The 25,612-nt window shown below is 38.3% G+C and overlaps 1 protein-coding gene across 5 annotated transcripts in view; it reads left to right on the top strand.

Moving 5' to 3' along the window:
- The window catches only part of adgrl2a (adhesion G protein-coupled receptor L2a), a 125,597-nt gene extending 101,167 nt beyond the window's left edge, over positions 1 to 24,430 (top strand). For 2 of the 5 annotated variants that reach the window (XM_088005013.1, XM_088005016.1), the window contains 8 exons: positions 2,010 to 2,230; positions 2,821 to 2,887; positions 8,283 to 8,374; positions 11,824 to 11,992; positions 12,194 to 12,343; positions 15,691 to 15,787; positions 17,413 to 17,541; positions 21,738 to 24,430. In XM_088005013.1, coding sequence (XP_087861139.1) covers positions 2,010 to 2,230; positions 2,821 to 2,887; positions 8,283 to 8,374; positions 11,824 to 11,992; positions 12,194 to 12,343; positions 15,691 to 15,787; positions 17,413 to 17,541; positions 21,738 to 22,588 — 1,776 coding nt within the window. In that variant the 3' untranslated portion in view covers positions 22,589 to 24,430. The remainder of the gene's footprint in view (positions 1 to 2,009; positions 2,231 to 2,820; positions 2,888 to 8,282; positions 8,375 to 11,823; positions 11,993 to 12,193; positions 12,344 to 15,690; positions 15,788 to 17,412; positions 17,542 to 21,737) is intronic. The other 3 variants (XM_088005014.1, XM_014996796.2, XM_088005015.1) reach the window with 3 other exon arrangements.
- Positions 24,431 to 25,612: the final 1,182 nt, after the last annotated feature.

The raw sequence follows: 25,612 nt of genomic DNA, 5'->3' as shown, positions 1-25,612 counted from the left end.
TATATCAAACCTAATCCACTTGTCTCTGACATGACAGGTCTTTTTTTTTTTTTTGCCCTCTTTCACTTAAAGCCCCTGCGCCTGCCATGCCTAAGCCATAATACGTTTCTTTTTTTCATCACACGTTTCCTTCAGTCTCCACAAATACAAAAAACATTTTCAGCATATACAGCAAGGAATCAAAAGCTTTCATTGCTGAGCAGTATGTGAAAATCTTCTAAGTCTAACCTCACAATATGCATGGCATTTTAATTTCTGCTGTGCTGATGGAAAAGTGGAGCTGTGCATGTGGTGAATGAATATTCATTAGGGTTTTTCATCAGTCTCACTGATTTACGTTTTGCTGAGTGAGAGTAGCAAAAATGGTAAATGCCATGTTTTCCTTGTGTGCTAAAATACAGGCCTTTTTGATATACAGTTCTGAATAAAGAGCTTCTGACGGTTCTACAAGCTATACTCTTATGAAGGTTTTACTTACAGGCATGAAACGTGTATATCTCCTGAGAGATTTATTTCATTTGTTTGTTTCATCACATCTAATTGTTTCAGAATTTCAAAAGCAATATAAGACACAAAAAAATGCCCAAGTACACCAATTTTCAAATGTTAATTTAGCTTAAGGGTAAAATGCTATCCAAACCAACCTGTCCCTTGGAGGAAAATACGACTTAATTATTTTTAGATTTGCCACGTTTTTTGTTTCATTTTCATTGGCCAGGACTCCATTGAAAAAGAGGTTTTTAATCTGAATGGGGTTTTTTCATCCTGCTAAACTAAAGATTAAATAAAAATTAGTTAATCCAAGGCAAAAAATACTACTAGGCTTGTGAATGAAGAAAGAAAGTACAATTTGTCTCAAATTAGGAAGCAAGACAGATGTTCTCAAAAAGCAACACATTTGTCAATAAAATAAATTTAAATACAGATGGAAAGTAAAGTCACTGACAGTCCATCAGTCTGAAAAGTAATTTCTAAACCCATTGGAGTCCAGTGAACCACATGTGAGAAACCATGATGCTGCTCATTAGAATTGGTGGATCTTCCAAAATTCCTCCAAAAAATTAATTGAGGACTCAAATAAAAATTCACAAAAAAAACCAGAGCAAAAACTACAGGACTGAGATTTCCCTTTTTTTGGTTATGGTTAATGTTCAAGGAGAATGGGTAGAAAGTGCATCAATAAAAGAGCTTCAAGGTGAAAACAACTGCAGACCAAAACTCACACAAAAAGTTCTCATTTTTGGTAAAAAAAAAAAAAAAAAAAAAAATTACATAAAAAACCTTTTGCTAAGATATTCTGTGGACCTGTGAGGCAACAGTTTAATGTTTTGGAAGGTTATAGCACAACATAGTAGCACATATTACAGAACAAATATGGTGGTGGTAGTGAGATGTTCTGTGACTCCATTGCTTAAAAGGTCTATTTAAATACTGGGACACTTGCAATTGATAGAAATATAAATTTCTCTGTTTACTTATTTAAAAATTCCAAAGGAGAATGTCCTGGCATCAATGTGTGGCCTAAAGCAAAACTGAGCTATACAACAAGACAGTGAACTGAAGCACACTTGCAAATTCCAATGACTGTAAAAAAATAAAAATAAATCGGTAATAAAGGGTATGCTGTCGCATTGTCAAAGCTGAATTGTAAATCTCACTAAAACGCTGTGGAATGACTAGAAATTACAGCAAATTTTGCCAACATGAGTGGGCCAAAATCCCTCCACGGAGATGTAAGAAACGTATTGCCGGAAATACAAACAGTCGACGACAATTGTTTGTGCCATGGGGGGCACAACCAGTTATTACTAATTCTAATATTGTTTGGCTATTGCTTTTTCACACAGGCAAAACAATAAATCTGTAATAAAAAGACATTATCATTTAAGAACTGTGATTATCGTTGTTTAATGGTCTAAAACATCTAAGTGTGATATACAAGAACAACAAGAAATCCTTGTCTGTGTCTGACATTAATTTATTTTCTGAATCTGTAATTATGCTCTCAGATTGGATGTGCCATCATTGCTGGAATCCTCCATTTCTTCTTCCTGGCTTCCTTCTCCTGGATGTGTCTGGAGGGAGTACAGCTATACCTCATGCTCGTCGAGGTCTTTGAGAGCGAATACTCTCGAAAAAAGTACTACTATGTGTCGGGGTACCTCTTCCCGGCAATCGTGGTCGGCGTCTCGGCAGCCATCGACTACGGCAGCTACGGGACCCACAAAGCGTAAGTGCAGCTGTCTGACACACATTCTGTGAACAGCAAAGCTGACATGCAGGATGCTACGCTGCGTAGAGTCTACCTGCTGTGTCTGTGTGAGGCAGATTTTGAAAAGAAATCAACTCATCATCTCATGCCAGCACCTTATGCGTTGCCCCTGGAGACTACACCGAAACATTCAAGCTTCTTTTTTGCCAGGGATGGGCAGCTGTTCAATTTTTCATGTCATTTGAAAGTGGCTGACAGACCCAACACTGTGGTTTCACCAGAGGGTGCAGCTACATTAATGCCTCTCTGCTCAAAGACCCTCCTGTGACCTCTTGTTTGTAAATGCTCTCTTAAAGAGAAGAGCATTGTGCAGAAGCCTTTTACGTAGATTAATGACCATATCACAGCTAAGACTCGTTGCTGCTAAAGACTACTTGGGGTCTTTTCTCTGTTTTGTGTAAATGTAATCACGTTCAATGCACAAGGAGCTCTTAAAAGTGCCTAATAAAAAGTCTACTTGATAAATATTCCCAGCATTATATTTTATGCAAAAACAAAACAAAAAAACATATGTGCTGTATGTTAAATTGCTTGTTTCTTTGTCACAGGTGTTGGCTGAGTGTAGACAATCATTTCATATGGAGCTTTATAGGACCAGTCACCTTCATCATCATGGTAAGCTGTTTTATTTTACGTACACTTCCAGAGTGCTGAAGCGAGTGAGAGCAAGTGAGATGAAAGAGATGCAAGGAGGAGATAAAGGAAGTGGGACGGTCAAAGTGAGATGAAAAGTCGGCAGGATTTGTTTTTCTTCACCTTGTTTCCTCAGAGATGACAGGTTAATTCTGCAACAAAGACGCATTTTTGAAGGATCCAAACCCCTTTGTGCCTCTTGGTCCCTGACAGGAATCAGGACTTCATAAAGTACTTCAATCAAAATGTGCACACATTTTAGAGCTGCATCATCTAGGAGCTTTCGATTTATCCTTTACAGTGGTTTGTGAAAGGGTATATATTCCCGTGACTGTTTTAACATATTGGTCACAATACATGAATAAAAAATGACAGACAAATGTGGCTTACAAATATATGCAGAACCCTTTCCTGTCATACCCTTAAAATAAAATCCAAATGGAGAATCTTCAGATATGTTTGATTTGAGACAATAAAACATGTTTAGAAAACATACAGTGGTGGTTTTTGATATGGGCTATATGGGCAGTTGCCCAGGGCAGCATCTCAAAGCGGTGGGGCACCAAAGAACTAGAAAATAAATTAGGTCTTATCTGTCAGTTGCCTCCTGAACAAGTTTGCTACTATTTGTATGCATGTGTAAAGGAGTAAGTTTCTATTAGTTGCTGTTGAGTACTGGGAGACTACACTTTCTAATTTCTGCTGCAAAAAAAATAAATAAATAAATAAATATATATATATATATATATATATATCAGATAATTGCTTGCATTTTAGTTGGTTGGAGAGCAGCAGCAGGAGCTTGCAAAACTACGTGCATATTTATAATGTAAACTTAAAATTTCAGACATAGCGAATAATCATGATTAATCAGATTATATATATATACATATATATATATATATATATATATATATATATATATATATATATATATATATATATATGTATATATATATAAAATATGAAATGCCATCTGTTTCTGTTATTCTTCTCCTCCTCTGCACAGGAAGGGCCAAAAGTCCTTTATTGGTTTGTTTGCTTTTTGTAAATACCGGATGGTACTGTAAGTGAGGGTAGGAGAGAGAGAAAAAGCAAAAGCACCTCTCTGTTTGGTCAAGGACCGTCAAGGGTGAAGGACATATAGCATTTCCTATTGACATATGTCCCATAAAAGGCATGCAATTATTTACTGGTCATGACATTATTATCTCCTGCTCCATCAGAGAGGCTCAGAAGAATGAGACCTCAGGGAGTCTGACTTCCTTGCACAAAGTGAAAAAAGAAAATAGCTTGTGGTATCCCTCACATATGCTGTACACTCGCACCCTCGCTTCTCGAAGCGTTGCTTTGCCCTTGTGCGAACCGAGGGAGAAGGAATTTCTGCAAGCTCGCCTCGTGTTCGGGCAGGGTGGTATTTGTTCAGCGCCGTCTTCATCATATATCCCAATGGTTGGTACAGTATCTACAGATGCAGTGACCTGTGCTGAACACAGAGCTGACACTGAAAATATACTAGAGAGATGGGGGCAGCTGTGTCAAATTCCAGTGAGTGTCTGCGCACTGTCGGATCTCTGCTCAGAGCCTTAAACGCAAAGCCACAGTACAGCTCTTTGTGTGCAGTGTCGGAATGAATAAGAGACAATTCTACTAACCGGACTGCATTTTACGGTTGCTGTAAAATTGCTTCTCAATGTGGGATGAGGTGGTGCGCTGAAGACCCAGTGAAGAGCTGCGCTGGATTAAAATCTCTTTCAGCAAATGCTGAAATGCCTCTTTTTGTTTTTCTTTTCACATCTATATTTTCCTTTCTCTCTGCAGCCACTTTGAACGTGTGAGCTTATAATTGAAGAAAAGCTAACATTGTATTAAAGCAAACACACAATTCTTCCTGCCTCAGCAAATGCTCCGTCAGCCACACAGGGATATGTTTCCTCTCCTTAAATTGGGCCCTCATTGTTTTCAAATTGGCTGTTTCTCTCATAATAATTTGCATGAAAAATATGTCTGCGGAGGAAATGATGATCAGGATCCCAGTGGTGATGACCGGAGAGATGGAATCATGACCCTGTGAGGAGCTAATGTATTGCTGCAGAGCCTACGTGTGACAGGGATGAGGTTGTGTTGCACTGGCTTGGGCTTAGTGTGCTGCTCTATGCAACAATTGTCTGAAAAAGACAAAGCACTGTGGAAAGGGGCATCTCTGGGGAGCACGCAGGAGCAAGGTTTGTCTGCATCATCCGTGACCCTGGTTTCTCTACAAATTGGCTTTGTCCTTGTCAATGAGAGAGAGGGAAGAGCAAAGGAGAAAACAGTGCGCTTTCTGCTTATGTGAGGAGCCAAAATGCAGCCAACACCATGTTTAAGCAAGTAATGAGGACGATTTATGTTTTTCCTTGAGTTTCACCAACCAGAATTTTCCAGCCGATTTACTGTCTTTGGTTTTCATAAAGCTTTGACCAGCCGATGCAATCTGATTCCAAATTCTTTTTTTAAAACTGTGAAGCAAGAAGATATAAGAACAGCGTTCAGAATATTTTTGTCAAGCCTTCTTTCAGTGAGTGGCTGTTAGTTATTTTATTTTATTTTTTATTCAAAGCGGAATTAATGTGATGAGAAGTTTGTAAGAGATTATTCAATTTAAAAAAAAGGGTTTTGCTAATATTTAAAGCAAAGATAAAATTAAACTTGTCATCTTATGCTGTCTTTGGCTTCTTATTTTTGCACTTAGTGATATTGATGTGCGAGTATTACTGAAACACCTGTCCAGTTTTAGGGTGTTTTGGCACTGATAGTCCAGTAGACTCAGTTCGATTGGTGTCCAAAATTGCACCATTTGTTTTCAGCAGGTGTGGTTTGCTTTCACACTGCAGTGTCAAATGGTCCAAAAATCTTTCTAACCCCCAATAAAAACTGAGTGGGGTCACATTTTAGCAGTTCTAGGATTTCTCTTTCATCTTTGACAAAAGACCACGAGCAGTTTCTCCCGCTGTTGCTAGAGTCCTGCGTTTGTTTTGGTTATTTTTAACCAGAATGCCCTGCGCTATTCTTCACTTCTTACTTTTGAAGCGGTATTGGGTCCGCTGGCATCGGACATCAATCTTCAGGGTACAACTGACAGATAAGACATAATCCACGTATGCATTCGAGACACGCCAGGATTCATACATTTCTGCGCTTCCTTTGACTTCACTCAGTAACATAATCCACTTTTAAGTGTGTGTTTTTTGTTGTTGTTTTTTTTTTTTTGTTTGTTTGTTTTTTGTTTTTTTCAGTATGATCTGGTAGCGCAAATTAACGGTTCATTCACAGATCAGAAACAGATCACACTTTTGACTTTTGGACTGGATGGTTCTTGCCTGGATCTCCAGGTTTTTTTTTTTGTTTGTTTGTTTGTTTCCCTTGAAACAGCTCTGAAACGGTCTGTAAACAGAAGGCATGAAGCAGGCAGTTAGATCAGTGTTTTTAAGCAGAGGTCGCCCCTCTCTTGGCACAGAAGGTATTAGCTCCATGAAAGGGGGAACATGGAAGTAATGAGTGCTGGGGGGAGCCATTTGCATGCTTGAGATAACTTCAACGCAAGGCCTTTTGGATCATGACACGTCGCGAGCAGTTCTTGTCATCTGGACAGCTCCATCTGCACCTTTAATATTTTATCCCCTTGCAGTTCATTTGGAGTTCAGGGTGTACACACACAGTCCACTTCAGTAAAAAAAAAAAAAAAAAGCTCTCTGCCCCACTCCCAGTGAGGCGAGGTGCTTCTGCATGGCTTGCAGTGATGATTCAGAAAGGGAGTGAAGGATGGAGGCAAGGCGGCTTCGCTCTAGCAAGAGGGATCCCCCCGGGAAAGGCTGCGAATGCATGTCGGTGGGGGTGGGAACATGTGCCATGCTGCTGGGTTACTTTAAAGTACTGTGTCCCTCTCCTCTGTCTCATTGGATCCATGTCACCACTCCATGTGTGAAAGGGTTTTTCAAAAGTCCTCCCCCACCTGTTCCTCCCCACCCCCGCTGTCTTACTCATGCAGACGGCTGGCAGAAATAATGGCTGAGAGCTGCGAAACAAAAACATAGCTATGATATAAAAGTCAGGTCTTGATTTCCCCCCCTCCCTCTTTCTCTCGTTCTCTTTTCCTTTTTCATCCCTTTCTTGCCATCCTTTTCTTTGAGAGTCTGGCTTTTATTGTGTGCGGCTCTGTGAGTTGATTGCATGTGGAGGGGGTGATGTATTGATCACAGGCAGCCTTTTGATAGCAGTGTGCACCAGAACACTCAGAAATTTCTGCTCAAGAGCGAATGGCTGTGGTCCGAGTCCGGCTCACAAAGGTCCCTCGCATTGGCAATTCATCCACATTTTTTTTTCTCTTTCTGGCATTCTAAAAATAACATGTTGATGCTGAAACGCACCATTTGCGAGGCTCCCCTGGATAAAAGCTTTTGTCGCCACAAATGTATTTATTTTGTGTGTTTCGCTTTCTTTTTAATAGCTGTATTTGTTTGAACCATTGACATGCTCTTGGGCACACCTCTTGTTTTTCTTTTTTTCTTCTTCTTCCTCAGACATTTCTTGACATTATTTATACATGACTGGCTTGCAGTGTGAACACAGTTTGGTACATCTGCTATGAGTGCTTGTACCTGCTGTGTCGAGGACTTGTTTGCCCCAGAATAAATGATTTTGAAGTAAATTATTTGGAGGAGCCCCTTGCTGGACTATCCATCCTTTGTGTCTCTAAATCACACTATTGATTTTTTTAAGGTACCAAATAAATGTGCTCAGAAACGCGGCTCATAGTATCCTTGTCTGAGCCTGATATGTGCTCCCTCCTCCCACAAGATTTAATGCGTTAAAACAGGCGAGCTCCTTTTCTCCTTACCTCTTTCTTTTTATTTTTTTTTTCATCTGAACACACAAGAGAATTGAACAAAATATACCATGTTCCCCCAAGCCTTTTGTTGCTGCTTATACCTCATAATATTTCACTATGTGCATAAAATGATATGTGGTTGTTTTGTACAACAAGAGCCTCTCTTATTTCTCCTGCTACTTCTCATCCCCTTCTGACATTGCAAGACTGCTGCCGTGTGACTGGTGCTGTTTTTTTCTCTTTTCTTTTTTTTTCCACATTGATGGATTTTAATGTATTTTCATGCTCTCATTGATATAGAATGACACTAAATTTGGCGCCAGTCGGCCCGTCTGAGACTAGCAAGAGTGATAGATGTTTATTGGATTAGTCTGTGGACATTGCAGGGAGTTGAAGGCTCTTTGCTTTTAATACTTATGGACAAATTAACAGTTTTTTTTCTCCTCTGTCTGCCTTATCTTGAGGCATAAATCTTCATGAATTAACGCTGCCATTATTCTGTTTTGACAGCTCAATCTCATCTTCCTGGTAATCACGATGTACAAAATGGTGAAGCACTCTACCACCCTGAAACCAGACTCGAGTCGACTGGAGAACATAAAGTAAGTGAAAATGTCATGTATGCTGAGGAACACACTGTTTCTTTTTTGTATGAATGATGGTAACATGGTTCACTAGGACGTGGTCTTTTTTTTTTTTATTATTATTATTCTAGCTCGACGTTTTCGAAACTTTTAAAGAAAGTTTAGTATTTCTGAAATCAGGTTCCTTTACAAGGTCGTATCCATTAATATTGAGTGTTGTAACAAGACATCAAGCTGACAAGATGAGATATGTGGTTCCTGCTAATAAAACAACATGGTTTTAGCTTCTTTTTTCTTTCTTTTCCTTTCTTTTTTTTTTTTTTTTTTTTTTTTTTACTGAGAACCCACATAATTTCTTTCCACAAAACATTGACCCGTCAGTTTTACACAATTTTACACTTCTGATTCCCCTTTAGAGGTCTGGCAACCCCATAACGATCTGAGTTATAAGGGTAACATGGGATTGCAGAACAAGTGTGACATAGTGATATATGATACAAAGCAGCCACAGCAACAGCAGCTAAGCCCGCAGGTGCAAAGACACCAGATGATCCTCTAGAGTCTTTCTCATCTGAGAAATACTCTGATCAACAGAACCTGGTGTAGATAATGAAATGCATTTGAATCGCCTCCATGAGGACCACAACACAGAGCTCAGCCAAACATGAGGGGAATAACCCACACCTATTTAATCTGAATTGTTCGATTTTGTTGCGATGTAGGCCACAGTCAACTGGTTCAGTAATCCCACCTGCAAGAAAAGCACACATGGTCATGGATCACACTGGGTCGACTTAAGTTATGTGGATCACAAAATCATCTGTGAAGTGAAATGTGTGTGTTGCGTGGTAACTGCAGAACAATGATCTGAAAGGGTTTATATCTGCATCAGAACATCAAGCTTACAGAACATGCCTTTATATCCACAGCTCATCATAGCTTTCATTTACTTCACCATTCTCTGGTGCCAGTTGGATAAGAATTTGCAAGTCTCACTTTACTTTGCCAATAAATGTGGTGCCCAAAAAAATAGCTAAATAGCATCTACTTAAATATTTCTGGTTGTTATGTCTTTACCTGTCAGACACTTGGTCTGAGCTCAAACATTTTTACATTTTTTGTCCTTGGTTTTCCTCTGTGGAACAAAATGTGTGGTATACAATTGTTAGTCGTGTGTAAATAATTGCTCAATGGAAACAAAGGGTGATGCAACATGGTAAAAGTTTGCTTTTGTATTGGCCAGTTGCAAGCTAGGCATTAGCTTCAATCTCTGAGTCCGACTAATCTGAGTTTATACTAAACAGAGAGACCAAGAGTTCAGTCCACTGCCGGTAAGATATTGGCTGCTTGTAACCTTTGTGCAGAGCCTTAGGTTAAAAAAAAAGAAAAAAAGTCCTGAGCTCAATGCACCAGCAGAAGGGTAGGATACAGCGGAAATTCTGGAGCATCCCAAATGTTTTTCTTTTCTAATAGATCCGAGCTAAAACTCTCATCGAGAGACAGAGAGAGATAGAGAGAGAGAGAATAAAAACGTCAGACACCACTACCGTTACCTAACCATTTATGTTTCAATCAAGACATATCACCACAATGCTTTGCTTTTGGAAGGAAAAGCTCTTTTTGTTAATACCTTTGTCAATAAGAAAAAACAAAAAAACATTGAATCGTTTGTGCTGCAGAATTGTGGATGGTTTTTATTTGAGGTTATAAGGTCTTGTCGGTTGCTGTAAAAACACCAGTTTACACAATCATATTATTACAGTAAGTGTTCAAGTTGCAACCACTGTTTGTAAGAGTTCTCCATCTATCTATAGCCAGTGGTTGTTTTTTTTTTTGTTTTTTTTTCCCCTTCGTTTTTTTTAGCGTAGCAGCAGAGTGGAAAAAACGCAATCAGGGAGAGCAATCATTAAAGGCCGATTTAGACATCTGAGTTTATTTGTGATGGACTACTCCCTTATCAAGCAAACCACAGCAGACCATATTTTCTGAAGCCTGCTTCCTTAAAAATGGGCGTAGATTTTCTCGCTCAATGTTGAAATAGTTTCATTTAAACCTGCGTATGTTGTTTATACTAATTGCTGTTTTCCTTGTGGTCATTTTTTTTTTTTTTTTTTTTTTCCTGTGTCGGAGTTTTCTCTACAAGTCACTTTAGGACAGTGTCTACTGCATGTTGCATGCAAACACAAAGTTAACGCAGGCCCTGTGCTTTCTTTTCTCCTCTCATCTTCTACCTCTGTCTCCGCTCTGCAACCCACACCAGTAATTATCGCGTTTGTGACGGCTACTATAATACAGATTTGCCTGGGTAAGCTTTTACCGCGCACCTCAAATAATGCTATCCACACACCACCACCCACCCATCAGCAGCATGGATGCAAATTCAGACAGCAGACGATGTGTTCTGACCAATTGCTTTGCTTAAAGATGGAATATTTGGTAATTTAATCAAAACATGCAAATCTTGGCTCTTGTTAGACCCTAATTTGATTGCCTCCCCTGATTTCCCTTGGATCAAAAAGTTGAAAATATCACACTCAAGTGCCAACTAACCCGCGCTGTTCTGTGCTCTGATCTAATTGTGTTTCTCTCTTCCCGCTATCATGCTCTCTAGCTATGAAGATAATAAACACTTTATCAAGTAAGAACATGTTGCCCAGAACTCTCCTCTTCGGCTTACAGTTTATTCTCTCCACTCTTCTTTATTCCCTCTTTCCTTCTCTCTCTCTCCCTCTCTCTCTCTCTCTGTCTCTCTCTCTGTCCTTCTTTTACTTTGTTTTGCCAGCTCATCTTCTCCCAAGCTGCAGCTTTAAAGCCTCTCATCCATCCGTCCTTGTGACTGGTCACTTTCACCGTTTTCATCAATCTGGTGTTGTGGTTGTTGTTGTGTGTTTGACCACTGAACTGTGACAACTTCTGCTGTCTGAAGGCTTCACTGGACCTTTACACACAAACACGGAAAAAAAAAAAAATCCCTCGACTCCTCCACATCTGCCTCTTTCCTCCAGTTCTAAAAAATACACAAGCCAGATTAATATTTAGTGTGTCTCAGCAGCCCTTTGCTTCTTTCAAAGTTATTTTCAAATGTTCTTTGCTCTACTTTGAATTTGCTGCTTGGTATGCTCTAAAGCATTAAAAAAATATATTTACAGAAAAACAGATCAAGGTTTTCCTTCCATCTTCTCTGTCTGTCGGCAGAAACTGCTGATGAGCTTAGGCTGAAATTTTGCGAAGAAGAAAAAAGTGGAAATAAAATTGTCAGGCATGAGGATTGGATTGCGTATGTGTTTTTGCCATCCTGTGTTTCCCCAGTCTCTTGGTTTACAGCCATCTTTCAAGAGCTACCTCCAAGATCAAAATGAGAAAATAAAAATTGCCAGTCGTAACTCATTTAATGAACATCCCTCATGTTAATTCTCTTATTTTTGTTTTGCTGTTTTTTTGTTGTTTTTTTTTTGTTTTTTTTTTAGGTCTTGGGTCATGGGAGCTTTCGCCCTGCTGTGCCTGCTCGGTCTCACATGGTCCTTTGGCCTCTTCTTCATCAGCGAGGCCTCCATTGTCATGGCATACCTGTTCACAATATTCAACACCTTCCAAGGAATGTTTATCTTCATTTTCCACTGCCTTCTTCAGAAAAAAGTGAGCGCTTTTGTTGTACTACACTCTAATTTCAGAGATTTGTCCTTCAAGGTGAAAGGCATCTGAATTTTAGCATTCCAGCATTTCTGAAATAGCACCACATGCTGATATAAAGACCAAACACTGTTCGCCTTGATATCGCAGGCTAAGTCATATTTAAAGTCAACAGTCTGTGTAAACACCTGCTTCTTGCTTATGCAGGTCCGCAAAGAGTACAGTAAGTGCTTCCGCCACACATACTGCTGCAGAGGGCTGCCGACCGAGAGCTCGCACGGTTCCACAAAGACTTCCACGACACGGACGAGTGCGCGCTACTCTTCTGGTACACAGGTAGACCAGCAGCTTTACACAGTAAGACTCCTAACGTGCCATGCAATGTTTTCTATGCTGAGCTGCTTATGATGCATGATTTTAAACACTAATATGAGAATTTGCTTAGGAAATTTGCTGTAAGTTTTTGTACATTATATGATCCAGATTGATGTAAAAAAAAAAAAATGGATTCAGTTTATTTCAGAACCTAAAGTTTCATTTTGATAAAATATATTGTGTTTTTATATGCTATTTACATATAATTTTTTATATAAAAAAAATCAATTGACTATCCTAATTCTGTTTACATAACTCAACATAGTTAATGAGAGGAACTGACCCCTCGACCAAACAATTTTTAGCAAATCATTCTTGATAATTATAGAAGTTGCTGAACCACTTTGCACAAAGAGGACTTCCTCCTCTGTTGTGGGTACATTTCCAAGAAAATTATTATTTTTTGTTGTTGTTGTTTTTAGCTTATCCACTTGTATCTTCAGCATACTTGAACTCAGACTACAAAATAGCTGCGAGAAATAAAAATGGTTAATTCGTAATGTGATCTTGACAGTTCCACAGCAAACACTATGTCTAATAGTTTGAAAAAAGTAATTAGAAATAGAGAAAGTTGAACGGATTGAAAATATGACCCAGACACAATGTAAAGATAAAAATCAAACTAAGTAATTATTCCTTACTTAAAATCAACTTTTTTTCTTAAATGCATTTAAGGGTCAAAATGTTTGGGGAGAGTTAGTTTGGGTTAAGTTTCAGAACAATTAAGATGTTTAAAGTTTAGGGATCAAACACCGTCGGGTAAACAAACCTCCTTGTCGGCCGGATCCAGGATACGAACTTTTAAGACAAAGCAGACCAGTGAGACAGGTAAGCAGCAAGATAGTGGTCGTGATAAATGAGGTTCAGTTTCTTCCTGGAGATGATAGAGCTTTACAAAGGTGCAAGCATTAGTGGTGCTCTCCAACAATCAAGCCTTTATGGTCGAGTGGCCACATAGAAGCCATTACTCACTAAAAGACACCCTCCTGCTATTGTACTAAAAGGCCCTTGAACAACTGTAAGACCGAAACAAACCTCTATAACCTGATCGTACAAAATTTCCATCAGTGTGACACAGAACCAGCCTTACCTCATTGATAGCAACACAATAGATAAACATGTTGAAGGCATTCCTGTTCTGTGGGGATGCCTTCAAGTGATTGAGTTCGGACAGAGATGGATGACCAAAAAGACAGTAAAAAAAATCTTTCATAAAATTGTGTCGCTCTACTTCCAGATTTATTTAATGATTTAATAGACAAATTCTTTCAGGTTAAATGTGAGCTGTTCACCACAAAAATACTTCAGGGCTCTGTTTGTCTGCAAAGCTACCGAGTACTGGGTGAGAGTTATTATTTCTGTTTTTATTTTCCTTTTGATGAAAAGGAATAAACTGAATCTATTTTTTGCTGAGGTTGAAACCTAACATCTGAAATATCTCTAGAGGTGAAAAATGTTGGTCTCGCCCATTCTTAGAAGAAAGCACATTTGAGCTTCAGAGTTGCATCAGGAAATGTTACATTATTCCACATTTACCAATCAGGGTCTGCTTTGCTGCATGGGAACCTTTCTTTTGTTGTATCCCTTTAGCACTTGCTTTTATCTTTATTTTTCACTGATGTCATGTGCATGGGAAACAGTGTTGCACTCTTTAAAAAAAAAAAAAAAAAACATTGTTAGGTACACTTTTACTGCAGGGTGACCTGATGCTGCAAAAATGTACAGGTTTGCACAGTGCCTTTCTTGTAATAGGCCAATAGCCTTTAGTAGATCCCCAGAGGCGGTGTGGTTGCAGGAAGACAATGATGTCACTTCAAAACTCCAACCAAGAAGAACTGGAGTTAAAGTTGTTCAAAAAGGTGCCTTAGATGAAAAAATGTTTTTGATATATGTTGAGATGCACTAAGACCAGTGACGGGTTCTTTTACTGAGCTAATAAGACCTAAAGTTACATATTTTTCAGTATCAGTGAGGTACTTCAAATTAAGTCAGGGGAATCTGTGATTAATTAATCTATTTTAATAGGTTTTTATTACATGTTGCTTGTTTTTAAAGGTGCAGAAAATAATCAATTCTTTAGAGAATCTCGGTTCCTAGACCTGAGAATTCTGAATCGATTTAACGTGCTCAAAAATTGATTTTGGGCTGCTTAATGTTTTAGTAATTACATTTTTGTTGAATACTACTTTGATCATTTAGGGGAAATTAAAATAGCTAGGCAGCTACACTAGCCTAATAGTGGTAATTTATGTTAAAAACTTTTATGTGCAAACTTATTTTTGTTTGAACTGACGGGATTTGATGCAGTATGGAACCTCTCTACTTGTTTTCAAGGCTCTCACTGGTTTAACAGCTTACTTTTACATCATAACACTCCAGCTATAGCTTCAAGATTCATTGTCCACTCTGCACCACTGTTGAACATTCCCAGATACGGGATCAAAATGAGTGGTAGCAGCACTTTTGATGGTGAACCTCTACATGTGGAGCAGCCTCCCTTCCTCTGCTAGAACAGCTGTCAGTCAAAGTCAAACCTGCTTAAAACCTATTTTATTTCCACTAGCTTTTAATTGTGACTGAGAATTACATATATTACCAATTATTTTTTTTCTTAACTGGTGTTGGTCATTTTTATTGTATTTTCAATTATTTTGTAGGACTATAATTCCACACTTTACTCTTGGTAAAGCACTTTTCTTTTGACTTTGACATATTAAGAAGCTTTAACCAGTTAATTTATATATCTTCAGAAATGTCTGTAATTCATTCAGGCCTACAACAAAGTGAGAGAAAAAAAAGCTTAATCGTTTGTTCCTTTTCAGCTTTTAACCCGTATCTGTCTCGGACAATGTCAGAAATGTTGTTTGCTTTTTGGAATTCCTTAGATTTAAGGATCTTCTTTTCAGTGCTGCCACACCGAGCGTCAAATAAAAGACTATAGAGGCAGTTCAAAATATAAACACTTGTCTTCTTGTTGAATCAATAGTTAAACCTTGTTTTTGAAAACATCCAAGTTCCTCATATAAACGGAGGAAAATGCTGTTGCTATGTGATCTTATGATTCATGACGAGAAACTGGAAAAAGCTATAATCAGTATCAGCAGGTCAAAGCTTTACAATTTAGTGACAAAATTCTGATCAGTCCATGGAAAAGCAAAAAAGAAAAAAAAAAAAAAGAAATACCAGTGGCTGCCCTCACCTTACTGTGAAGGCAGGTGAGTGATGCAAACTAACATATATTAAAAAAAAAAAAAAAAGAAGGAAAGTTGCTGTGAAACCTGCGTGGGCTGGATTAAAGTCCTAATGACTGTCCCTTGTTGACCTGACAGAGTCGTATCAGGAGAATGTGGAATGACACCGTAAGAAAGCAATCTGAGTCCTCCTTTATCTCAGGTGACATCAACAGCACCTCCACCCTTAACCAAGGTCAGTTCACACCTCATCACTTTCCACACCTATGCACAAATTCCATCTGCCAGCTAATATTATCACCTTGCAGTTCCAGCAATCACAACACAACACAAGGTCCAGGCAGTAAATGCCGTCGTCTTGAAATGACAGTGCAGCATGGTTTATAAAAACGCAAGGCCTTAAAAATGAAGTTTCCTTTTTCTGTCAGCTCAGAGCTGGGAGAAAAGAAAAAAAAAAAAAAAAAACCTTCCTCAAATGCGGCAGCGTCTCTCATACCTCTAGCCTCAGTCTCAAATTGAAACTTGTGTGTGTTTTTTTTTTTTTTTTATTTAAGTGCGGGCTGTTAAAGATCATGCCCAGGGGACACATAGGCAAAACTAAAATGGTTGTAAAAAGTTTTATTTTCAGAATGTCTAAACATGAAGCGAAAGCCTATTTGTTGCCCAGCACAGAAGGTGACCTCTGTTACTTTATAAAGAGATTTATGGGTGGGGGGAGGAAAAACTGTCATTTATTATTTAGCTTGAGCACAAATATGATGATGAGAAGATGATGTTCAACTCTGGCTGACCCAGAGTGCTTAGTGTGATGTTAGGCTTTCTGCTGCCTCTCAAATGGCTTTCTGAGCATGCAAGGGAAAAGAAGGTTTACACTGAGGTAGCTTAACTTTCCCTCCGCTGACTTCTGTCATGTGCCGCTCTTTGCCTTCCCCTTTTTCCTTTTTGATGTCACTTCCCAAAAGACAGAATCTCACATCGAACACTCTCTAGGACATTTTGACTTGGTGATACATCAGTAACAATCTAGAGGTACCGCTCTCGTTTTTTTTTTTTTTTTTTTTTTTCTGCCCCTCCGCGCTACCATTTCCTGGAGATGTTAATGCAAAGGTTGGATATTGATCACTCCGGGGCGTAGTAGCAACCCTAGAGAATTAGTGCACTGAAGGAGGGCTTTATCTCCTAGAAGCACTTCCATGTCATTAAAAACATCCCTGGAGACATCTCAACATGACAGATGGCATTTAACATAGGTGATAAATGGCAGTGGAAATACCTCAGATCCTTAAAACACACTGCGAGCTCGGGAGAGAGATTAGGCTTTGGAAGATAATGGTTAAATTTTTAGCCCTAATTGTTTTTTTTTCTTCTTCTTATAAATAAAAACCTGGCACAGTCATCCTGTCTGTCATAAAGTAGAAATAATATTTGGAGGGACTTGAAACAGCAAAACCTTTGCATAATTACAGAAAATCCAAGGTGCTGAAAAATGAAGCTTGCACAACATAATAACTAAAAGTGAGTTATGAAACACACTTGTGACAGAATGTAATAATGAGCATAGTTGGTTGAAAATTAGTTTGTAAATAAATGGGTTAGGAAGGATTCGTAACACACTTAAAAGAATGGGGGATTGGGGGGGGGGGCGGGGCAGGCACCAGCAGAAGATGCGTGCAGGAATTTTTCCTTTCCTTGTTGCCTTGAATAGAAACTTTTAATTAAAATCCCTACTTTCAGATTTAGGCTCACCCTTAAAGACAAAGTCAGATTTGTTGCCTTTTTTGTTTGTTTTTTTTCTGTTCTCCTTGACACTTTCAGACAACTGCCAAACTTACCTGCTCCTCCTCTGTCTTGCCACTCCAGGAATGACTGGGAATTACCTACTAACAAACCCTCTCCTGCGACCACAAGGCACTAACAACCCTTATAACACCTTACTGGCTGAGACAGTCGTGTGTAACACCCCCACAGCTCCAGTGTTTAACTCACCAGGTGTGCTTATTTAATTCTTTCACCTGCATTCTCCCTTTTTTTATATATATTTTGTTCTTTTTTTTTTCTCTCCCCCTTCCTCACTGATGTCTTCAGTCAAGTGTTCAGAAGGCCAAATGAAACACAGGATGTTCAGCAGTATCGTCTTTCCGTCTAAATCACTGTCTCCGCAAGGCTTGATATGGTGCTCATCAAATATGTGTGTGTGCAAAAAACAAAAAAACAAAACAGAAGTAATACACTCACATTTTGTCATGCATGACATAGATCTTTGTGGTTCACCTAGATCCAGCCTGTGTGTTCTCATATTTCTCTTAACGGGACATAATGATTAAGATGGGAAAGAGATACTGCACATTCTGCCTCGAGATAATGTAAACAGTGGTGTAGACCTGAAGCTGTAGTATAAACTGCACGATCATTAAGATTTATTTCCATGAACATATGAGGCAATTTGTTTCATGCTGTGCTACTTCTTAAACATGGTATAAACTCCAAGAATTTACAGTGCTCTCCACATTTATTGTCAGCCCTGGTAAAGACATGTAAAAACTCTTAAAATTATTTACGGCAGTACCACAATTTCATATGAATGAAAAAATATATAATTCACAAACCAAACTTGGGTTCTCGTCCAGGTTTTTTTTTGTTTTCTTTTTTGTCACAATTCTAGTTTTATATATATATATATATATTTTTTTTTTATTTATTTTTTTTTTTGTATTAACTATTCCCTGACATTTGACAGATTGGAGGTTAAAAAAAAAACACAGTCTTTTGACGGTTTCCCGGTACCCATTTCTTGACTAGTTTAGATTATAACACACCTGCTTGCCTGCATGGTGTGCTCTCTTGTCTTTCCCATTTTGAAGAACTAAGAGGTGAGGGTTTTTATTAAGACCAAAATATTGTTGTTTTTCTTTCCCCCATCTTTCCTCTTTTGAAAAATTAAACATCTCCGGGACTTATATGGATTCCTATTAAGAGCTCTTAACACTATTCATGATGATAATCAGTGTGATATGCATTTCAAAAATGCTTCACTTTTATTTCACAGTAGTTGGTAATTACTTCATAGTAGTTGCCAGTAGATATAATTTTGCGTGAAGCGATATATATTTTTAATGAGATTTTTCTCCTTTTTTAAGTTTGAGATCATACAACCCAAATTTAAAGATGGCTACATTTAAATGCACCATCATATCTTTACCAGGGCTGCCAATAAATGACTTATTTTTTGTACAAATTGTGTTATCAGTGTCTAAATATGATATTAGGAACTAGAGTATGCCTGTGCAAATAGTAATGATAACTATGTTTCTGTTGTATATGGCATCAGAACATATATAACAGTGATAAGGCTGTGATGTTTTTGTATGTGCTGTTCCTTTTTGAAACTGAAGTGGCATCTTTTGTTATGTTTTGTGCTTTTCCCCTGTGCTTCCCTTTAGTGACCTACAGAGAGACAAGTATGGGAGTAAAACTTAACTTTGCCTATCAAATGTAAATTTTTTTCAGCATGCTTATTTAAAACAACCCCAAACCCTCGGCACAATCACTGGTTTTACTTTAGGCCATTAACACACACTCAAGTGGAGAGCAAGTGGTTCACAAAAACAATATAAATCAAAATAGCTCAATTTGATCATTTCAAGGAATCTTTCTACTCCTGATAGAGTTGTCCTGAATTTGCCCACTACTCTGCTTTTCTTTGTTTGGTTTGTTTTTTTACTGACCAAAAATATGTTTTTTGTTTTTATTTTTTAAAGAAGAAAACCCCTTTTATGAAAAAATATCCCCCCCCCCCTCCTCCACCCCACTGTCTGTCTTCGTTGTCCTGGTGTGGCACTCTGCAGTCTCAGTGTCCACTATTATTCCTGTCACCGTGTTTCAGACAGCACCTGTCTGGACACTAAACTGCCTCCTAGCTGGCATTAACACATAGGTGTCACAGCAGCAGCTGTTACATTTCCTTTTTTTTTCATTCAGGACTTATTGGCCTTTATCCTAACTTTGAAAAGATTCTCAAAAGACTGCTCATCTAAAACTGCTCCCCACACACTGCCTTCTCCCTTACTCTTTCTTTTCTTTATAGTGACCATTTCAAAACATAAGTTCCCTTAGTGCTCTAAATCTTATTATTCTACAAGGAGGAAACCATCCATTGCAGAGAACATTTGTCTCCTTATCTCCTCTCTCAATCATGACATAAATAATATTTACATTTTGTAGGGCTGCTTTCCATGACCTCCATGCTTCGAGACATTCCTAACACAACCACATCTGACCTCTGCAGTGGCTGTGCTTTCCTGAGCTGTTCTCCCAATGACCTGGGTCTCAATGGGAACTGTTACAATGACGGATGCCAAGTGCCGGGCTGTGGGCAATCTCTGACCTTTACCAGCTCTGGGTACACAAGCTGCCAACTAACGGGCAGCAAGTGTACCACAATAAAGTCACCAAAAATTGGACTTTTCTTCAAAGCATTGTGCCTTGCAAAAGTGTTCTTAGCCCTTTTCAGCATCAGTGTTTTTAACATGAATTCAGGAGGAAACAAGCTGAAGTTGTTCATAATTGTGAAGTGGACGGGAAATGATGCAAAAATGAGAAAAGTGTTGCTTGTATATTTGTTTCAGCCCCATAAGCCATTGCTTTAGTGATACAACTATTGAGCCAATAGTAACTGGAAGTCCTTCAGTACCAGTTTAAAAGACTGAGATTTATTTCCATTGTTCATTCTAAGTTATGTAAAGTGAAATCACATTCGACAGAGAAAATCCATGAACACGTTTTGTCGTGGATTTACAGTTGCATGATGGTGTGAACTTTAACAGGGCCACCATGTGTTGCTCTAAAGTTTAAACCATTCCATTGTAGAGTTGATTGTATATTTATTGTCCTCCTGGAAGGTGAAGCTTTAATCCAGCCAAAAGTCGTATGCAGCTTCTAAAATCAGGATTTTCTTCATGATTTCTCTGTATTTAGCTCAATCTGTTTTTTGTTTTTTTTCCATCAAATCCCAGCAGAAGAAAAGCATCACCTGCCACCACCATGCTTTACACATGGTGGTCAAAAGCTTTTTTTAATTTTTTTTTTTTGTGAGCTACAATATCCTGGGAGTTTTGCCATGCTTTTTCAGTTTTTACCAATTTACTGACTAGGGCAATTGACCCTACTGAACTTTATTTTGGGGCATCTTTCATTATTCTTTTCTGTCTACTTCACAACTATGCACTTTATTATGTTGGTCTATTACATTTTAATCTCGATAAAATATACATTCATTAGTGGCAGTAATGTTATAAAAACAAAAAAAAGGATGCGAATGCTTTTACAAGGCACCGTATTTGTTGCCATTTGATCCACAAACATAAAAGCAGTTTAATGCTTGCCTGTTTTATTTGCTGAACCCTTGCTCTTGCTCTGTTGCAGTTAAGACTTTTATCTTGCATTTTGTTGTTCTTTTGAGCGATTCTCCATGTTACAATAAATCATTTTTTTTTTTGTTTTACTTTTTTTTGTACATCAGCTGCTCTTAGACCAGATAGCCTGAGCAGACAGACATGATGTGAGTTGTCTAAAGTGAGTCTTTTCACCTGCTGTGTGTGGTGATGGTGGAGTGCTGCTTGTGGGCTCCCCTTGTAGTGAGAATACAGATGGCTGTCCCATGTTTATACATAACTACTTTCCCTTTTCTGTCTTTGTCATAATTCCCCTACATTTCCTTCCTCTTATTTTCTTTACCACATAAATTCTCTTAGTTGCTAGAGATCCCGTATGTGTCAGCCTGCCAATTTGTCGCTTCATACTTACACATCAACCTGTTGCCGGTGTCTTGTGATAGTGTTTGGATCTGTTTCTTAATGTTGTTTGGGATCTTCTTTTTTTTCCATTGCTTTGTCACATATGTGGCAGACTTTAATGCACAATGCCCTGCTTTTTTTACAGTGATTTTTCAAAGGGAAAGTTGAAATGTATACATGAGAAAATACAAAAATTTCTCATTGCAAATAAACTGCATGTCTATGTATTGTATGTTAAGGATTGTGCCCAACTAACAGATTTAAAGCATGGCTTAAATTAACTTTGTTTTTACATAAAACTGCATCCTAAACAGCATTAAATTTTTATTTCTCCCTTTGTGATTATTAGAGATGACTAATGTAGTTCCCTTTGATATTTCCCTTTGTTTCCAGGGCACTCACTGAACAGTGCGGTGAGGGATACAAGTGCAATGGATACTCTACCGCTAAATGGTAACTTTAACAATAGCTACTCACTCCGTAATGGGGACTTTGGCGACAGTGTGCAGGTAGTGGACTGCGGACTCAGCCTGGATGATGCTGCCTTTGAGAAAATGATCATCTCTGAGCTTGTGCACAACAACCTGCGTGCCTGTAACAAAAGCCACCAACAGCAGCAGCACTCCAGTTTACGTCACCCGCCCCACCGCCAGCAGCCGCCGCCGCCGCCGCAGTACCACCATCACCACCACACGGAGCGGGCTCCCCCCAAGGTGACGGTGGTAGGTGGCAGCAGCAGCGAAGACGACGCCATTGTGGCCGACACTTCATCTTTGGTCCACATGGGCAACGCGGTGGGCCTGGAGCTGCACCATCAGCCGGAGCTGGAGGCGCCACTCATCCCCCAGCGAACTCACTCGCTTCTGTACGCACCCCAGAAGAAGGTGAGGACCGACGGAGGAGTCGATACCTTTGACAGCCCACTGACGCCCACCAACCCTGACAACAGTGCGCAGTCCCCAAACAGAGACTCTTTGTACACAAGTATGCCCAATATTACAGACTCTCCATGCCCTGAGAGCAGCCCCGATGTCGTGGAGGATGTCTCCCCCACCAAAGGGAGCGAGAATGAGGATGTTTACTACAAAAGCATGCCCAACTTAGGGGCAGGCCACCAGCTCCAAGCTTATTACCAGATAGGCAGAGGGAGCAGTGATGGCTACATTATTCCAGTTACTAAAGAAGACTGCATCCCTGAAGGTGATGTACAAGAAGGACAAATGCAGTTAGTGACAAGCCTTTAAATGTATTTAAATCATCCCCTTAGCCCTGCTGCCCTGACACAAACCCTGACTTCTTTCAGGGCACACACACATTGAAGGCAGGACCATTCTTTTTTTTTTTTTCTTCTTTTTTTTTTTGTTTATTTTATTATTTTTAAGCGAACCCAGCAGTTCCACGACACATACACACACGCTTGGCATCTACAGACTTTCTCCCTCAGCCATCCGTGTTTCCATCTCCTTCCCTGCAGACTCAGAGACCCGTGGCACAGAAACGGCAGCGCAATGTTTTCAAGAGACTGTACATAAAACAAAGAGTCAGATTTCAATTCTAAGAGACAAGCCAACAATGTATTTAAATGTGCTGCTGCTGTTGAGTTATTGAGAAAACTGAAGGTGTGAAAACATAAAAATACGTTTTAAAAAAATTACAAAAAGAACAAAAAGAAAAAAAAAATTACAGGTGACATTCAAACAGCAATTTCCCTCTCAAAGGTTGTACATACACTTCCCAACATCTAAGCTTAACCATTGTTTTTTGTTTGTTTTTTGTTTTTACACCCCTGGACCAGGACATGGACATGTTTGTAAAAAAATTAAATATTTCCTGATCAGACTGTTAGAAAAGGAATATCAGGTCCTGGCTGCTTCCCATCACCATCAAGTTTGGATTGTATAACCACTAGCAATCAAGCCCCTGGCCTTATATTTTCTCAACTGTTCCTTGAACTGTTGTCAAGGAGAAACTGCTCAAATATATATTTTGTTGTATTGCTAGTGTAAAATAAGAATTCATGGGGTTGGGAGAAAAAAAAAAGCATAATTATAAAGAAACCTTTTATTTGCAAAATTTTAACATTTGAGAGACTATTGTGTAAAAGTTGCACATATGTTATACCATCTGTTTATGGTACCAACACTTCATTCAAGGTTGTATGTTTGAGCATAAAGGCCTATTAAAAGAAAACAAACAGTGCATTATCTTTTTTTTTCTTTTTTTTTCCATTTGTGACCAATATTTTGCTTAGTTCCTTTATTTTCATTTCAGTTAATATTGTCCCTTAGAATACCTTTATCCGATTTTGCCAAAGTGGCATTGCTTTAGTAGGAGGGGGGCTGCAACAACCCAGTCAAGGTGATTTATTCATTGCACATTTTTTTTTTTTTTTTTGTTAATATTTTTGATTGAAATGGATCTTTTTAACAGTCACAGCAGAGGGATGGGAAAGCGCTGCTGAGATGAAACCGACCTTTGAAAATAAAGTTTTTATCTTAAATGTAGTTCTTCCGCTCAAGTTTAAGTATTTTATTTATTAAAATCTTTCAAAAAATGAATAAATAAATGAATAAATAAATTGGGAAATTTGTGAATAGTTTCCCGCACTGGTATACATGCTGTACTGTAGCTCATGTTTTTTATGTAAACATAAGGGGCTTATCACTTAAGACTGATGTAAAGTTCAACACTTGTTTAACAAATACAATAAATGTGAGATTTTTTGTCAACAGACAAGTTGCTTTTTTTAATGGCTTGTGTTTTTGTTATATCTCTAGAAAGCAGGTTTGATCATATTGCTATCGACATAAAACACTTTTGACTCAGGTTCTTAGTAAGTCCCGAGCACCTTGAAAGGCAAACTGATACAATTTTGTTTTCTGGAGGATTTTTTTTTTCTCTCTTTTATTTTTTTCCTGCTATCTTCAATTGCTGCAGAGTAGAGTGATCTCGCCATATGTGTTAGAGAAGCCAAATCTGTCCATGTGATTCAAACATGAGAAACTCAGGTAGGAAAAATTGCATTGTAAATGTTTCTCTGTGTGGTTGTAACACTAATAAAGGTTCAAAAATGACACTGGTTTAAAGCATTGTTCGCTTAGTATATCATTGTATGAGAGAAGCACAATTAAAGGAGTCTGTCACTGCAGAAATGCTGAAGTTCGTTTAACTGCTGCGTGGGAGAGTGGAGAGGAGTCCACAGGCCTAACAAGGGGTCAGCTTTCCACATGGCTTGAGTCTTAAAACTATATAAAACAATATTTCTGGATATGACACATATTTGCTCTAATTAATGTCTGCTCCAGCTGAAGCCCACAGTCGGCTCCTATGTGTTTTATGCCTCAGGTGATGCTAATTTACAAAGAATTTTGATATAACACCAGTTGAGGCGGAGTGACAGCTCACAGCAGGAGGGGCTGGAAATTGCACTGTTTACCATTTGGCACTGAAGGAAATGACTCAGAACTTTGCAGAAATGGACTAGATGTCAGTGCGCATAATGCTGTGTGGGCTGCGTGTTGTTTTGACTTGTTTCAACAATTATGTGACATTTTGTGCAATTATCTGAGGCTTCAAATTGTCATAGGGGGATTGCGTTTTTTTTTTTTTCTCTTCTTTTTTTTCCCCGTGATCTCTTGTGCGGACCCCTTGAATGTCAGATTGGAATCAAGTGTTAGGGTAATTGTTGACTGTTGAAAAGCATAATCGCATGCATAATAATGAGGGGGGGAAATCATATCAGTTTCTATCCTACCTTGTGAAAATACATTTGAATTATTGAACTATTAATAATTGAACTATTAAACTAATTAACTATTACATTTATTAAATTAATATTCTTTTAAATTTAGAGAAATTAATCAATAATGTTCAATTCATTTGTTTCAGAACAAAATGTAATAAGTGCTTTTAATATTGACTTGAGAATTTTTACAGTCTTTCTTAAAGACAAAATAGATTTCAATCTAACAATGGTTTAAGATAGGTAATCTCACGAATAAATGTAATAGAAAAAATAAATATTTTCTACATTTCCAAAGAAGCAGTAGTATTGGTAGTAGTCATAATAAGCTTTCCTTATTCAGCACCTATAAAAAATATATTTTTTTATTAATTTCCTATCTATCAAAATCATATTACTGAATTAAAAAAATATGAATATTAAAAACTATTTCCTTAGGAATAGGGAAGAATGGAAATTTAATCTACTATGATCAATAATAAATTAGAAATCAGTACATAAATAGAAACTAAATTAAAACTTTTAA

Source organism: Poecilia mexicana, unplaced genomic scaffold (genome assembly GCF_051168715.1).
Source record: "Poecilia mexicana isolate PSO_F unplaced genomic scaffold, ASM5116871v1 scaffold_4, whole genome shotgun sequence".
Taxonomy (NCBI): Eukaryota; Metazoa; Chordata; class Actinopteri; order Cyprinodontiformes; family Poeciliidae; genus Poecilia; species Poecilia mexicana.
Note: the sequence above shows the minus strand (reverse complement) of the source record. Positions and strands in the feature narration are given on the sequence as shown.